Source organism: Oncorhynchus masou, chromosome 20, assembly GCF_036934945.1.
Source record: "Oncorhynchus masou masou isolate Uvic2021 chromosome 20, UVic_Omas_1.1, whole genome shotgun sequence".
Lineage (NCBI taxonomy): Eukaryota > Metazoa > Chordata > Actinopteri > Salmoniformes > Salmonidae > Oncorhynchus > Oncorhynchus masou.
In genome coordinates this window covers 29,367,818-29,384,151 of record NC_088231.1, presented here as the reverse complement: position 1 = coordinate 29,384,151, position 16,334 = coordinate 29,367,818, and the positions used below count along the sequence as shown (strand labels likewise).

Below are 16,334 nucleotides of genomic sequence, written 5' to 3'. Positions count from 1 at the left end.
GCAGCCCAGCGGCCAGAGCGCAGAGGGAGGCAGGAGCCAGCGGCCAGAGCGCAGAGGAGGCAGCAGCTCAGCGGCCAGAGCGCAGATGCGCAGGCAGCGGTTGAGAGCGTAGAGGAGTGCAGCAGCCAGCGGCCAGAGCGCAGGGACGGCAGGCGCCCAGCGGCCAGAGCAGGGAGGCAGGCAGCAGAGCTCAGCGGCCAGAGCGCAGAGGCAGGCAGGCCAGCGGCCAGAGCGAGAGCGCAGGGCCTAGCTCAGCGGCCAGAGCGCAGAGGCGCAGGCAGAGCTCAGCGGCCAGAGGCAGAGGCGCAGCAGCCAGCGGCCAGAGCGAGGGCGCAGGCAGCCCAGCGGCCAGAGCGCAGAGGCAGGGCAGCCCAGCGGCCAGAGCGCAGGGCAGGCAGTCAGCGGCAGAGCGAGAGCGGCAGAGCAGCGGCCAGCGGCAGAGGCCAGGGCAGAGCCTAGCGGCCAGAGGGCAGCAGCGCGGCCAGAGGCAGGGAGGGCGGCAGGGCAGCTCAGCGGCCAGAGCGCAGAGGCGCAGGGCAGCTTCAGCGGCCAGAGCAGGGCCAGCAGGGGCTCAGCGGCCAGAGCGCAGAGGAGGGGCAGAGCAGCGGCCAGAGGCAGAGGCAGGGCAGCTTCAGCGGCCAGAGCGCAGAGGCGCAGGCAGCTCAGCGGCCAGAGGGCAGGCAGCAGGCAGCTCAGCGGCCAGAGAGAGAGGCGCAGGGCAGACAGCGGCCAGAGGCAGAGAGCAGGCAGCGCAGCGGCCAGAGCGAGGGCAGGGCAGCTCAGCGGCCAGAGAGGCAGAGCAGGCAGCCAGCGGCCAGAGCGAGTGCTCAGGCGCAGAGGCCAGAGAGGCAGCTCAGCGGCCAGATCGGCAGAGGAGCAGGCAGCTCAGCGGCCAGAGCGCGACCAGGGCCAGGGCAGCCCAGCGGCCAGAGCGCAGGGCCAGAGGCAGCCCAGCGGCCAGAGCAGGCAGAGGCGGCCAGGCGCAGCCTCAGGCCAGAGCGCAGAGGCGCAGGCAGCCCAGCGGCCAGAGCGCAGAGGGCAGGCCCAGCGGCCAGAGCAGAGGCCAGGCAGCCCAGCGGCCAGAGCGCAGAGGCAGCAGCCCAGCCCAGAGCCAGAGGCGCAGGGCAGCCAGCGGCCAGAGCGCAGGCAGCCAGCGGCCAGAGCGCAGAGGCCAGCGGCAGCTCAGCGGCCAGAGCGCAGAGGCCAGCAGCGCAGAGCGCAGCGGCGGCCAGAGCGAGGGGCAGGCAGCCAGTTGTCAGGGTTGGAGCAGAGGCAGCAGCCAGCAGGCCAGGCCCAGCGGCAGAGGCGGGACCAGGCAGCCAGCAGGCAGCGCCCAGGCCAGGAGTGCAGAGGCAGGAGCAGCAGCGGCCAGAGCGGCCAGACCAGCAGGCAGCCCAGCGGCTCAGAGCGCAGGGCCAGCCAGAGCGCAGAGGAGGCCAGGCAGCCAGCGGCCAGAGCGCAGAGGACTAGCACCGCAGGCAGCCCAGCGGGCCAGAGCGGCAGAGGCCGGTGCTGGGCAGCTCCAGCGGCCAGAGCGCAGAGGCGCAGGGCAGAGCTAGCCAGGAGGCGCAGAGCGGCAGCAGGCAGTGTTGTGAGCGCAGAGAGGGCGCAGGCAGCCAGGGAGCCAGAGCCAAGGGCGGACCAGCGGCCAGAGTGAGAGGCCAGGCAGCTCAGCGGCCAGGCGTGCAGAGGCGGCAGGGCAGCCCAGCGGCCAGAGCGCAGAGGCGCAGGGCAGCTCGGGCGGTTAGAGAGCGAAGAGGCGCAGGCAGCTCAGCGGCAGAGCAGAGGCGCAGGGCAGCCCAGGGCCAGAGCAGAGCGGCCAGCAGGGCTCAGCGGCCAGAGGGAGAGGCCAGCAGGGCAGCTCAGCGGCCAGAGTGAGAGGCAGGGCAGGGCAGCGGTCGAGGGTGAGCGAGGCCAGCAGGCAGAGCGGTCAGGAGCGAGGGCACCGCCCAGCGGCCGAGCAGGGGCAGGGCAGCTCAGGCGGCCAGAGCGCAGAGGGCAGGGGCAGCGGCGGCCAGAGAGAGGCAGGGCAGATTAGCGGCCAGAGCGAGAGGCGCAGGCCCAGCGGCCAGAGCGAGGGGAGGCAGCTCAGCGGTCAGGGCGCAGAGGAGGCAGGCAGCCCAGCGGCCAGGAGAGGGGGCCAGCAGGGCCGAGCGCAGGAGCAGAGTGAGGGCCAGCAGCAGCTAGCGGCCAGAGCGAGGGCCAGGCAGGCAGCCCAGCGGCCAGAGTGAGGGAGGCAGGCAGCTCAGCGGTCAGAGCGCAGGGAGGCCAGGCAGGGCAGCGGTCAGAGGGCACAGGAGAGCGGGGCAGCAGAGCGGCCAGAGGCAGGGAGGTTAGAGAGCCAGGAGCGCCAGCAGGGCAGCCTAGCGGCCAGGCGCAGGGATGCGTGCAGGGCAGCGGTCAGGAGCGCAGGGGGCAGGCCAGCCCAGCGGCCGAGGGCGCAGGGCAGACTAGCGTCAGGGCGGAGGCGCAGGGAGTGCTGAAGCCCAGCGGCCAGGCGAGTGGGACCAGGGCAGGATTAGTGGCTGAGAGAGGGCCACAGCAGCCAGCGGGCCAGAGCGCAGGGAGGCAGGCAGACTAGCGGCCGAGGGCAGTCAGGACCCAGGGGGCAGCTTCAGGGCAGAGTAGCGGGGAGGCGGAGACGCAGGGCGGCCCATGACAGAGTGCAGGGCGGGCAGGGCAGGATCAGGCGGCTAGAGTGCGAGGGAGGGCAGACCAGCGGCGAGAGGGCCAGGGGAGGCGGAGAGAGGCCCAGGCCAGAGCGCAGAGTGAGCAAGGCACAGGCAGGGAGCGACAGAGTGAGGGCCAGGGCGGCATCTGAAGGGTCAGGGAGAGGGCCAGCAGCTCAGCGGCCAGAGCGAGGGAGGCAGCTTCAGCGGCTGGGGAGCGGAGGAGGGCAGCCTAGCGGCCAGAGGAGGCCAGAGGAGGAAGTGTCAGAGCGTGAGGGCCAGCGGCCAGAGGGCGAGGACAGAGGCCAGGCAGCAGTTGAGTGAGTGAGGGCCACAGGGCAGACTAGCGGCTGAGGTGAGGGCGGCAGGGCAGATTAGCGGTTGAGGGTGAGGGCGTGGGGCAGATTCGGCGGCTGAGGGCAGGGAGGGGCGGCAGGGCAGATTAGCGGCCGAGGGCAGGAGGGGCAGGGCAGATTCACCGGTGAGGGGCAGGGGCAGGGCTCGCGGCCGAGTGGGGAGGGCAGGGCAGATTGCGGTCAGGAGGGAGGCAGCAGGGCAGACCAGCGGCAGGAGCGAGAGGACAGGCAGCTCGGCCAGAGTGCAGGGAGGGCAGGCAGGGCCTGAGGGCAGGGTGAAGGGGCCAGCGGTGGGGAGGGCAGGATACAGGGCAGCTTCAGCGGTCAGAGGGCAGGGATGCAGGGCAGCTTCAGCGGTCAGGAGGGCAGGGATGGCAGGGCAGCCTCGCGGTCAGAGGGCAGCAGAGGCGGCAGGCAGCCCATGGCCAGAGGGCAGGGCCAGCAGGGCAGCCAGCGGTCAGAGCGCAGGATGCAGGGCAGACCCAGCGGCCAGAGCGAGGGAGGCAGGCAGCGTCAGCGGCTGAGGGCAGGGACGGCAGTGCAGTCCAGCTGGTCAGAGTGCAGAGGCCAGGGCAGCCCAGGCGGAGCGGAGGCGGCAGGGCAGTCCAGCGGCCAGAGGGAGGGGGCAGGCAGCCCAGCGGCCAGAGTGCAGAGGGACAGGCAGCTTCAGCGGCCAGAGGGCAGGGCGCAGGGCAGTTCAGCGGCCAGAGCATGGCAGAGGGCAAGGGTCCAGCTCAGGGGCCAGAGTGCAGGGGATGCAGTCCAGCGGTTGAGGGCAGAGGTAGTGGCAGCCCAGCGGTTGTGAGGGAGGGCCGCAGGCAGCCCAGCGGCCAGAGCGCAGGGCGGCAGGGCAGCTCAGCGGCGGCGCAGTGAGGGGCAGGGCAGCCAGCGGCCAGGAGGGCAGGACGGCAGGGCAGCCCAGGCGGCCAGAGCAGAGGAGGCAGGCAGCCCAGCGGCCAGAGCGCAGGGCGCAGGGCGAAAGCCTAGCGGTCAGAGGCAGGGCAGGCAGCGGCCAGCGGCGAGCAGGGGAGTAGGCAGCCCAGCGGTCAGAGGGCAGGGCAGGATGGGCGGCCAGAGCAGGGCCAGGGCAGCCCAGCGCAGAGAGAGGCAGGGCAGCAGGGCAGCCAGCGGCCAGAGCGTGCAGGGAGGCAGGCAGCCGCTGTGAGCGCAGAGGCGCAGGGGAGGCAGTCCAGCGGCCAGAGCGCATGTCGGCGTCACACCAGACCTGACCAAAGCCACAGCGCCACCTGACCAAACATAAACGACTGTGGTGTGCGTCCTGCCCTTCTGCTGCGGTGTAGCGATACGCTGCTGGGCGTGGTCGCCAGCCCTCTACATCACTCACTGGTTACTGTCACGCCAGCCTTCGACAGCACGCCAAGAAATGGCTTCCTTAAAACACACATCAGATCGGCATAGCGAATAGGCGGTCAGATCGAGACAATAAGAGGCTGGCATCGTAGAACAGACGACGTGTCAGATAGACAGATGGGTCAGATAGACGACAGACAGACGGTCAGACAAGACAGACAGACAGACGGGCTCAGAGCAGGGTCACAAACATTTGAAGACTGCAGTAATGCCACTCGCCCGACCTGGCCGTGCTTGTTGCTCTACAGCTGGGGAGTGAGGGAGACGAGAAGATACCTTCATCACCGTCCTGCTCGCGAGGGGTTTGTCTTCGCTAGCACGCGAAGCCTCTATCGATATCTGCTGTCCAGGGACAGGGCTTTGTCTTCGCTGTCGAGCGCTTCCGCCGATCATGCGTTTTCTTCCCCCTGAACAGGGGAGGGGCCGGCGAGAGAGCAGATGCCACACAAAGATGACGCTTTGAATGTCATCAGTACATATTTTGGGGGGGGGATTTATGTTTCATTATCAAGGGCGGGCAGCAGACAGAGGGCGGACGTTTTCATATCAGTGCGAAGAAAAGCGAGAGAAGATAAAAGTGAAGAAAAGAGAGAGGGGGCAGTCAGCGCGGAAAGAAAAGAGTGAGAGAGGGCAGACGTCAGCGCGGAAGAAAGAGGAAGAAAATGCCATTCGTTTTTAGTTGTTTTTGTGGTTTGGGTGGCAGAGACGCTTTCATATCAGGCGCGAAGAAAAAAGAGAGAGAAAGGTGACGTTTCATATCAATCCAGTTTTAGGAAAAGATTTTTAGAAAAGAGGATGCTTTCATATCAGTGCGGAAGAAAATTTGGCGAGAAAGAAAGATGTTTTCGAGCGGTTGGTGCGAGCAGATTATATTTCATCAGTTTTTTAAAGAAAAAAGAGTAGAAGAGATGCTTCATCATCATCGTTTTTTTTTATTGCGAGATTGGTGAAGAGCTCATATCAGAAAGCGGTTGTTATGAAGAAGAGGATGCCTTTCATATCAGTGCGGAAGAAAAAGAGGAGATGAAGAGATGGTCAGTGCGAAGAAAAAGAGAGAGGTCACAGTTTGCACGGTGAGAAAGTTATATAAGGTTAACAGTGAAAGACACTACTGGGTGCTGCAGGCAAATCTGACCATAGCGACCGATCGATTCAGCTAACTGGATCTATCTGTATAGCCAGACTTCACGACCCGACCAGCTCGCCGGGCCTAATCTAGGTATAGTTGTGACTTCATTCTCGATTCAGCCAGCTACCCATCCAGAGAAGCTAGACTTCTCAATACCCGACTCAGCCAGCTGTCTATCTGCATAAGTTGCACTCACCTCGACCAGCCAGCTAATCTATCTAGAGCAGCTTTCAGACTTCACCCGACCAGCCAGTTGCTATCTGTATACTCTTCACCAGCTAGCTGGTCTATCTGGTATAGCCAGACCCTCCCCACCTGATTCAGCCAGCTGACCCATTCAGGGAGCAGATACCTCTCTGCCTGATTAGCTAGTTGTCTATCCAGAGCTGTGCCAGACTTTCTCACCTGATATTCGCCAGCTAACCCATCCAGAGAGCCAGACTCCCCCACCCGCCCAGCCAAATATCTATCTAGAGAAGCACTTCCCCCCACTCGACCAGCTAGCCATTCATCCAGACCTATCTTCAGCCAAAATAACTATGCCCGCATGGTGCCCCCCCTCACCTGATTCAGCTAGCTGAATCAGGTGTGTTGGAGCTGGGGTCTAGCTTCCCTAGATAGATTAGCTAGCTGAATCAGGTGGGGGGTCTAGCTTCTCCTAGATAGATTAGCTAGCTGAATCAGGTGGGGGGTCTAGCTTCTCCTAGATAGATTAGCTAGCTGAATCAGGTGGGGGGGGTCTAGCTTCTCCTAGATAGATTAGCTAGCTGAATCAGGTGGGGGGGGTCTAGCTTCTCCTAGATAGATTAGCTAGCTGAATCAGGTGGGGGGGGTCTAGCTTCTCCTAGATAGATTAGCTAGCTGAATCAGGTGGGGGGTCTAGCTTCTCCTAGATAGATTAGCTAGCTGAATCAGGGTGGGGGGTCTAGCTTCTCCTAGGATAGATTAGCTAGCTGAATCAGGTGGGGGGGGTCTAGCTTCTCCTAGATAGATTAGCTGAATCAGGTGGGGGGTCTAGCTTCTCCTAGATAGATTAGCTAGCTGAATCAGGTGGGGGGTCTAGCTTCTCCTAGATAGATTAGCTAGCTGAATCAGGTGGGGGGGTCTAGCTTCTCCTAGATAGATTAGCTAGCTGAATCAGGTGTGGGGGGTCTAGCTTCTCCTAGATAGAGTAGCTAGCTGAATCAGGTGGGGGGGTCTAGCTTCTCCTAGATAGGTTAGCGAGCTGAATCAGGTGTGGGGGGTCTAGCTTCTCCTAGATAGATTAGTTAGCTGAATCAGGTGTCTTCTCTGCGGTCATATGGTCAATTTGCCTACTGACACCAGTAGTGTCTTCTATGTGCTTCTCTCTCTTTATCTCACCGTCTAAACTGTGACCTCTCCTCTTTTCTTCCGCACTGATATGAAAACATCCTCTTCCTCTCCTCTTTTCTTCCGCACTGATATGAAAACATCCTCTTCCTCTCCTCTTTTCTTCCACACTGATATGAAAACATCCTCTTCCTCTCCTCTTTTCTTCCGCACTGATATGAAAACATCCTCTTCCTCTCCTCTTTTCTTCACTGATATGAAAACATCCTCTTCCTCTCCTCTTTTCTTCCACACTGATATGAAAACATCCTCTTCCTCTCCTCTTTTCTTCCACACTGATATGAAAACATCCTCTTCCTCTCCTCTTTTCTTCCGCACTGATATGAAAACATCCTCTTCCTCTCCTCTTTTCTTCCGCACTGATATGAAAACGTCCTCTTCCTCTCCTCTTTTCTTCCGCACTGATATGAAAACATCCTCTTCCTCTCCTCTTTTCTTCCACACTGATATGAAAACGTCCTCTTCCTCTCCTCTTTTCTTCCACACTGATATGAAAACGTCCTCTTCCTCTCCTCTTTTCTTCCACACTGATATGAAAACATCTTCTTCCTCTCCTCTTTTCTTCCACACTGATATGAAAACGTCCTCTTCCTCTCCTCTTTTCTTCCACACTGATATGAAAACATCCTCTTCCTCTCCTCTTTTCTTCCACACTGATATGAAAACGTCCTCTTCCTCTTCCGCACTGATATGAAAACATCCTCTTCCTCTCCTCCCGGCCTCCCTTCCCCTGTTCCAGGGGGAGAAAGAGAAGCACAGCAGATGGCAGGAGAGCGCTGCGGCCGGCGAAGACCAAAGCCCTGTCCTGGACAGCAGATATCAGTAGAGAGCTGCGACTAGCGAAGACCAAAGCCCTGTCCTGTCTGAGAGAGCAGGACAGTGATGAAGAGAACATCTTCATCGTCCCTCCTCCTCCTCCTCCCCAGCAGCAGAGCAACAACACAGCCAGGTCAGACTGGTGGCATTACCTTTCTGGTCTTCAAATGTTTGTGACCCGTCTGTCTGTCTCTATCTGACCCGTCTGTCTGTCTGTCTCTATCTGACCCGTCTGTCTGTCTGTCTATCTGACCCATCTGTCTGTCTATCTGACCCGTCTGTCTGTCTCTATCTGACCTGGCTGTGAGTCTGTCTGTCTGTCTCGATCTGACCCGCCTGTCTGTCTCTCGATCTGACCTGTGTGTGTGTGTTTTAGGAAGCCATTCTTGAGGCGTGCTGGTCGGAAGGCCCAGCGTATTGTGAGCTCCAGTGAGAGTGATGTAGAGACAACGACCACCAGACAACCCAACCCGAAACGCTCCAAACACACCACAGCTAGAGACAGGACACACACACAGTCAGACTTTTATATGTTTAATTCATTTAACCTTTATTTAACTCGTCAAGTCTAGTGGCACCTCGACACTCTAACCACTAGTCTACCTGCCTCCTCTACACTCTAACCACTAGGCTACCTGCCTCCTCTACACTCTAACCACTAGTCTACCTGCCTCCTCTACACTCTAACCACTAGGCTACCTGCCTCCTCTACACTCTAACCACTAGGCTACCTGCCTCCTCTACACTCTAACCACTAGTCTACCTGCCTCCTCTACACTCTAACCACTAGGCTACCTGCCTCCTCTACACTCTAACCACTAGGCTACCTGCCTCCTCTACACTCTAACCACTAGGCTACCTGCCTCCTCTACACTCTAACCACTAGGTTACCTACCTCCTCTACACTCTAACCACTAGGCTACCTGCCTCCACTAACCACTAGACTACCTGCCTCCTCTACACTCTAACCACTAGGCTACCTGCCTCCTCTACACTCTAACCACTAGGCTACCTACCTCCTCTACACTCTAACCACTAGGCTACCCTGCCTCCTCTACACTCTAACCACTAGGCTACCTGCCTCCTCTACACTCTAACAACTAGGCTACCTGCCTCCTCTACACTCTAACCACTAGGCTACCTGCCTCCTCTACACTCTAACCACTAGGCTACCTGCCTCCTCTACACTCTAACCACTAGGCTACCTGCCTCCTCTACACTCTAACCACTAGGTTACCTACCTCCTCTACACTCTAACCACTAGGCTACCTGCCTCTACACTCTAACAACTAGGCTACCCTGCCTCCTCTACACTCTAACCACTAGGCTACCCGCCTCTTACACTCTAACAACTAGGCTACCTGCCTCCTCTACACTCTAACCACTAGGCTACCTGCCTCCTCTACACTCTAACCACTAGGTTACCTACCTCCTCTACACTCTAACCACTAGGCTACCTGCCTCCTCTACACTCTAACAACTAGGCTACCTGCCTCCTCTACACTCTAACCACTAGGCTACCTGCCTCCTCTAACCACTAGACTACCTGCCTCCTCTACACTCTAACCACTAGGCTACCTGCCTCCACTAACCACTAGACTACCTGCCTCCTCTACACTCTAACCACTAGGCTACCTGCCTCCTCTAACCACTAGACTACCTGCCTCCTCTAACCACTAGGTTACCTACCTCCTCTACACTCTAACCACTAGGCTACCTGCCTCCACTAACCACTAGACTACCTGCCTCCTCTACACTCTAACCACTAGTCTACCTGCCTCCTCTAACCACTAGACTACCTGCCTCCTCTACACTCTAACCACTAGGCTACCTGCCTCCTCTAACCACTAGACTACCTGCCTCCTCTACACTCTAACCACTAGGTTACCTACCTCCTCTACACTCTAACCACTAGACTACTTGCCTCCTCTACACTCTAACCACTAGACTACCTGCCTCCTCTACACTCTAACCACTAGGCTACCCTGCCTCCTCTACACTCTAACCACTAGTCTACCTGCCTCCTCTACACTCTAACCACTAGACTACCTGCCTCCTCTACACTCTAACCACTAGGCTACCCTGCCTCCTCTACACTCTAACCACTAGGCTACCTGCCTCACTCTAACCACTAGACTACCTGCCTCCTCTACACTCTAACCACTAGGCTACCTGCATCCCCTCTACCTCTAACCACCAGGCTACCTACTCCTCTACACTCTAACCACTAGGTTACCTGCATCCTCTACACTCTAACCACTAGGCTACCTGCCTCCTCTACACTCTAACCACTAGTCTACCTGCCTCCTCTACATTCTAACCACTAGGCTACCTGCCTCCTCTACACTCTAACCACTAGGCTACCTACCTCCTCTACACTCTAACCACTAGGCTACCTGCCTCCTCTACCTCCCTAAACCACTAGCTACCTGCCTCCTCTACACTCTAACCACTAGGCTACCTGCCACCTCCACCTCTACACTCTAACCACTAGTCTACCTGCCTCCTCTACACTCTAACCACTAGGCTACCTGCCACCTCCACCTCCACACTCTAACCACTAGGCTACCTGCCTCCTCTACACTCTAACCACTAGTCTACCTGCCTCCTCTACACTCTAACCACTAGGCTACCTGCCTCCTCTACACTCTAACCACTAGGCTACCTACCTCCTCTACACTCTAACCACTAGGCTACCTGCCTCCTCTACACTCTAACCACTAGGCTACCTACCTCCTCTACACTCTAACCACTAGTCTACCTGCCTCCCCTACACTCTAACCACTAGGCTACCTGCCTCCTCTACACTCTAACCACTAGTATACCTGCCTCCTCTACACTCTAACCACTAGACTACCTGCCTCCTCTACACTCTAACCACTAGACTACCTGCCTCCTCTACACTCTAACCACTAGACTACCTGCCTCCTCTACACTCTAACCACTAGACTACCTGCCTCTACACTCTAACCACTAGACTACCTGCCTCCTCTACACTCTAACCACTAGGCTACCTGCCTCCTCTACACTCTAACCACTAGTCTACCTGCCTCCTCTACACTCTAACCACTAGGCTACCTGCCTCCTCTACACTCTAACCACTAGACTACCTGCCTCCTCTACACTCTAACCACTAGGCTACCTGCCTCCTCTACACTCTAACCACTAGGCTACCTGCCACCTCTACACTCTAACCACTAGGCTACCTGCCTCCTCTACACTCTAACCACTAGGCTACCTGCCTCCTCTACACTCTAACCACTAGACTACCTGCCTCCTCTACACTCTAACCACTAGACTACCTGCCTCCTCTACACTCTAACCACTAGGCTACCTGCCTCCTCTACACTCTAACCACTAGACTACCTGCCACCTCTACACTCTAACCACTAGGCTACCTGCCTCCTCTACACTCTAACCACTAGGTTACCTGCCTCCTCTACACTCTAACCACTAGGTTACCTGCCTCCCTCTACACTCTAACCACTAGTTACCTGCCTCCTCTACACTCTAACCACTAGGTTACCTGCCTCCTCTTACACTCTAACCACTAGACTACCTGCCTCCCTCTACACTCTAACCACTAGGCTACCTGCCTCCTCTACACTCTAACCACTAGGTTACCTGCCTCCTCTACACTCTAACCACTAGGCTACCTGCCTCCTCTACACTCTAACCACTAGGCTACCTGCCTCCTCTACACTCTAACCACTAGACTACCTGCCGCCTCTACACTCTAACCACTAGGCTACCTGCCTCCTCTACACTCTAACCACTAGGCTACCTGCCACCTCTACACTCTAACCACTAGGCTACCTGCCACCTCTACACTCTAACCACTAGGCTACCTGCCTCTACACTCTAACCACTAGGCTACCTGCCTCCTCTACACTTTAACCACTAGGCTACCTGCCTCCTCTACACTTTAACCACTAGGCTACCTGCCTCCTCTACACTCTAACCACTAGGCTACCTGCCTCCTCTACACTCTAACCACTAGGCTACCTGCCTCCTCTACACTCTAACCACTAGACTACCTGCCTCCTCTACACTCTAACCACTAGGCTACCTGCCTCCTCTACACTTTAACCACTAGGCTACCTGCCTCCTCTACACTCTAACCACTAGGCTACCTGCCTCCTCTACACTCTAACCACTAGGCTACCTGCCTCCCTACACTCTAACCACTAGGCTACCTGCCTCCTCTACTCTAACCACTAGGCTACCTGCCTCCTCTAACCACTAGGCTACCTGCCTCCCTCTACACTCTAACCACTAGGCTACCTGCACCTCCTCTACACTCTAACCACTAGGCTACCTGCCTCCTCTACACTCTAACCACTAGACTACCTGCCTCCTCTACACTCTAACCACTAGACTACCTGCCTCCTCTACACTCTAACCACTAGGCTACCTGCCTCCTCTACACTCTAACCACTAGGCTACCTGCCTCTACACTCTAACCATTAGGCTACCTGCCTCCTCTACACTCTAACCACTAGGCTACCTGCCTCCTCTACACTCTAACCACTAGGCTACCTGCCATCCCTACACTCTAACCACTAGGCTACCTGCCTCCTCTACACTCTAACCACTAGGCTACCTGCCTCCTCTACACTCTAACCACTAGGCTACCTGCCTCCTCTACACTCTAACCACTAGGCTACCTGCCTCCTCTACACTCTAACCACTAGGCTACCTGCCTCCTCTACACTCTAACCACTAGACTACCTGCCTCCTCTACACTCTAACCACTAGGCTACCTGCCTCCTCTACACTCTAACCACTAGGCTACCTGCCTCCTCTACACTCTAACCACTAGGCTACCTGCCTCCTCTACACTCTAACCACTAGGCTACCTGCCTCCTCTACACTCTAACCACTAGGCTACCTGCCTCCTCTACACTTTAACCACTAGGCTACCTGCCTCCTCTACACTCTAACCACTAGGCTACCTGCCTCCTCTACACTCTAACCACTAGGCTACCTGCCTCCTCTACACTCTAACCACTAGGCTACCTGCCTCCTCTAACCACTAGGCTACCTGCCTCCTCTACACTCTAACCACTAGGCTACCTGCCTCCTCTACTCTCTAACCACTAGGCTACCTGCCTCCTCTACACTCTAACCACTAGGCTACCTGCCTCCTCTACACTCTAACCACTAGGCTACCTGCCTCCTCTACACTCTAACCACTAGACTACCTGCCTCCTTACACTCTAACCACTAGGCTACCTGCCTCCTCTACACTTTAACCACTAGGCTACCTGCCTCCTCTACACTCTAACCACTAGGCTACCTGCCTCCTCTACACTCTAACCACTAGGCTACCTGCCTCCTCTACACTCTAACCACTAGACTACCTGCCTCCTCTACACTCTAACCACTAGGCTACCTGCCTCCTCTACACTTTAACCACTAGGCTACCTGCCTCCTCTACACTCTAACCACTAGGCTACCTGCCTCCTCTACACTTTAACCACTAGGCTACCTGCCTCCTCTACTCTCTAACCACTAGGCTACCTGCCTCCTCTAACCACTAGGCTACCTGCCTCCTCTACACTCTAACCACTAGGCTACCTGCCTCCTCTACTCTCTAACCACTAGGCTACCTGCCTCCTCTACACTCTAACCACTAGACTACCTGCCTCCTCTACACTCTAACCACTAGGCTACCTGCCTCCTCTACACTCTAACCACTAGACTACCTGCCTCCTCTACACTCTAACCACTAGGCTACCCTGCCTCCTCTACACTCTAACCACTAGGCTACCTGCCTCCTCTACACTCTAACCACTAGACTACCTGCCTCCTCTTACACTCTAACCACTAGGGCTACCTGCCACCTCCACACTCTAACCACTAGGCTACCTGCCTCCTCTACACTCTAACCACTAGGCTACCTGCCTCCTCTACACTCTAACCACTAGGCTACCTGCCTCCTCTACACTCTAACCACTAGACTACCTGCCTCCTCTACACTCTAACCACTAGACTACCTGCCTCCTCTACACTCTAACCACTAGTCTACCTGCCTCCCCTACACTCTAACCACTAGGCTACCTGCCTCCTCTACACTCTAACCACTAGACTACTTGCCTCCTCTACTCTCTAACCACTAGGCTACCTGCCTCCTCTACACTCTAACCACTAGGCTACCTGCCTCCTCTACACTCTAACCACTAGACTACTTGCCTCCTCTACTCTCTAACCACTAGGTTACCTGCCGCCTCTACACTCTAACCACTAGACTACCTGCCTAGACTCACTCTCTGTCTCTGTCTCTCTCAGTCCGTCTCCAGTTTTGGCTCCAGGGAAGTTTGTGACTCATCGTAGGGGAGCAACAACCGCCAAACACAAAGCCCCCAAGAGGAAACTCAGTGTAAGGCCCCGTTCCAATCCACTCCATCCTTCCTTCACTACTCTGTTCCCGATCTGCTCCATCCTACCGTCACTCCCCGCGAGGCCCCGTTCTCCCGCTCCATCCTACCGTCACTCCCCGCGAGTCCCCGTTCTCCCGCTCCATCCTACCGTCACTCCCCGCGAGTCCCCGTTCTCCCGATCCGCTCCATCCTACCGTCACTCCCCCCGAGGCCCCGTTCTCCCGCTCCATCCTACCGTCACGGCCCCCGAGGCCCCGTTCTCCCGATCCATCCTACCGTCACTCCCCCGAGGCCCCGTTCTCACGCTATATCCTACCGTCACTCCCCCCGAGGCCCAGTTCTCACGCTCCGTCCTACCGTCACTCCCCGCGAGGCCCAGTTCTCACGCTCCGTCCTACCGTCACTCCCCGCGAGGCCCCGTTCTCCCGATCTGCTCCATCCTACCGTCACTCCCCGCGAGGCCCCGTTCTCCCGATCCATCCTACCGTCACTCCCCGCGAGGCCCCGTTCTCCCGATCCATCCTACCGTCACTCCCCGCGAGGCCCCGTTCTCCCGCTCCATCCTGCCGTCACTCCCCCCGAGGCCCCGTTCTCCCGCTGCATCCTACCGTCACTCCCCCGAGGCCCCGTTCTCCCGCTGCATCCTACCGTCACTCCCCCGAGGCTCCGTTCTCCCGCTCCATCCTACCGTCACCCCCGCGAGGCCCCGTTCTCCCCGCTCCATCCTACCGTCACTCCCGCGCGATGCCCCGTTCTCCCGATCCATCCTACCGTCCCACTCCCCGAGGCCCCGTTCTCCCGCTCCATCCTACCGTCCACTCCCCCGAGGCCCGTTCTCGCTCCATCCTACCGTCCTCCCCCGAGGCCCCGTTCTCCCGCTCCATCCTGTCACTCCCCCGAGGGCCCGTTCTCCGCTCCATCCTGCCCTCCCCCCGAGGCCCCGTTCTCCCGATCCGCTCCATCCTACCGTCACTCCCCGAGGCCCCGTTCTCCCGCTCCATCCTACCGTCACCCCCGAGGCCCCGTTCTCCCGCTCCATCCTACCGGTCCACCCCCGAGGCCCGTTCTCCCGCTCCATCCTACCCGCCTCCCCCCCGAGGCCCTTCTCCCGCTCCATCCCTGCCGTCCTCCCCCCGAGGCCCCGTTCTCCGCTCCATCCTGCCGTCCACTCCCCCCGAGGCCCCGTTCTCCCGATCCATCCTACCGTCACTCCCCCCGAGGCCCCGTTCTCCCGCTCCATCCTACCGTCACCCCCGAGGCGCCTTTCTCCCGATCTGCTCCATCCTGCCGTCACTCCCCCGAGGCCCCGTTCTCCCGATCCATCCTACCGTCCTCCCCCGAGGCCCGTTCTCCCGCCTCCATCCTACCGTCCCTCCCCCGAGGCCCCGTTCTCCGATCCATCCTACCGTCCGCTCCCCCCGAGGCCCCGTTCTCCCGCTCCATCCTACCGTCACTCCCCCGAGGCCCCCGTTCTCCCGCTCCATCCTACCGTCACTCCCCCGAGGCCCGTTCTCCCGATCCATCCTACCGTCACTCCCCCGAGGCCCCGTTCTCCCGCTCCATCCTACCGTCACCCCCCCGAGGCCCCGTTCTCCCGATCCATCCTACCGTCACCCACCCCCCGAGGCCCCGTTCTCCCGATCCATCCTACCGTCACTCCCCCGAGGCCCCGTTCTCCCGATCCATCCTACCGCCACCCCCGAGTCCCTGTTCTCCCGATCCATCCTACCGTCCCCCACCCCCGAGGCCCCGTCCTCCCGATCCATCCTACCGTCACTCCCCCGAGTCCCTGTTCTCCCGATCCATCCTACCGTCACTCCCCCCCGAGGCCCCGTTCTCCCGATCCATCCTACCGTCACTCCCCGAGGCCCCGTCCTCCCGATCCATCCTACCGTCACTCCCCCCGAGTCCCTGTTCTCCCGATCCATCCTACCGTCACTCCCCCGAGGCCCCGTTCTCCCGCTCCATCCTGCCGTCACTCCCCCCGAGGCCCCGTTCTCCGCTCCATCCTACCGCTCCCCCCGAGGCCCCGTTCTCCCGATCCATCCTACCGTCACTCCCCCGAGGCCCCGTTCTCCCCGCTCCATCCTACCGTCACTCCCCCCGAGGCGCCTTTCTCCCGATCTGCTCCATCCTGCCGTCACTCCCCCGAGGCCCCGTTCTCCCGATCCATCCTACCGTCACTCCCCCGAGGCCCCGTTCTCCCGCTCCATCCTACCGTCACTCCCCCGAGGCCCCG

General features: G+C 59.0%; 1 protein-coding gene across 1 annotated transcript in view; it reads left to right on the top strand.

Moving 5' to 3' along the window:
* LOC135506622 (hornerin-like) overlaps positions 1-2,231 on the top strand; it is a 3,708-nt gene extending 1,477 nt beyond the window's left edge. Inside the window, exons 3-5 of the mRNA XM_064925945.1 lie at positions 5-214; positions 270-1,653; positions 1,751-2,231. Coding sequence (XP_064782017.1) covers positions 5-214; positions 270-1,653; positions 1,751-2,231 — 2,075 coding nt within the window. The remainder of the gene's footprint in view (positions 1-4; positions 215-269; positions 1,654-1,750) is intronic.
* The last annotated feature ends 14,103 nt before the right edge of the window (positions 2,232-16,334 follow it).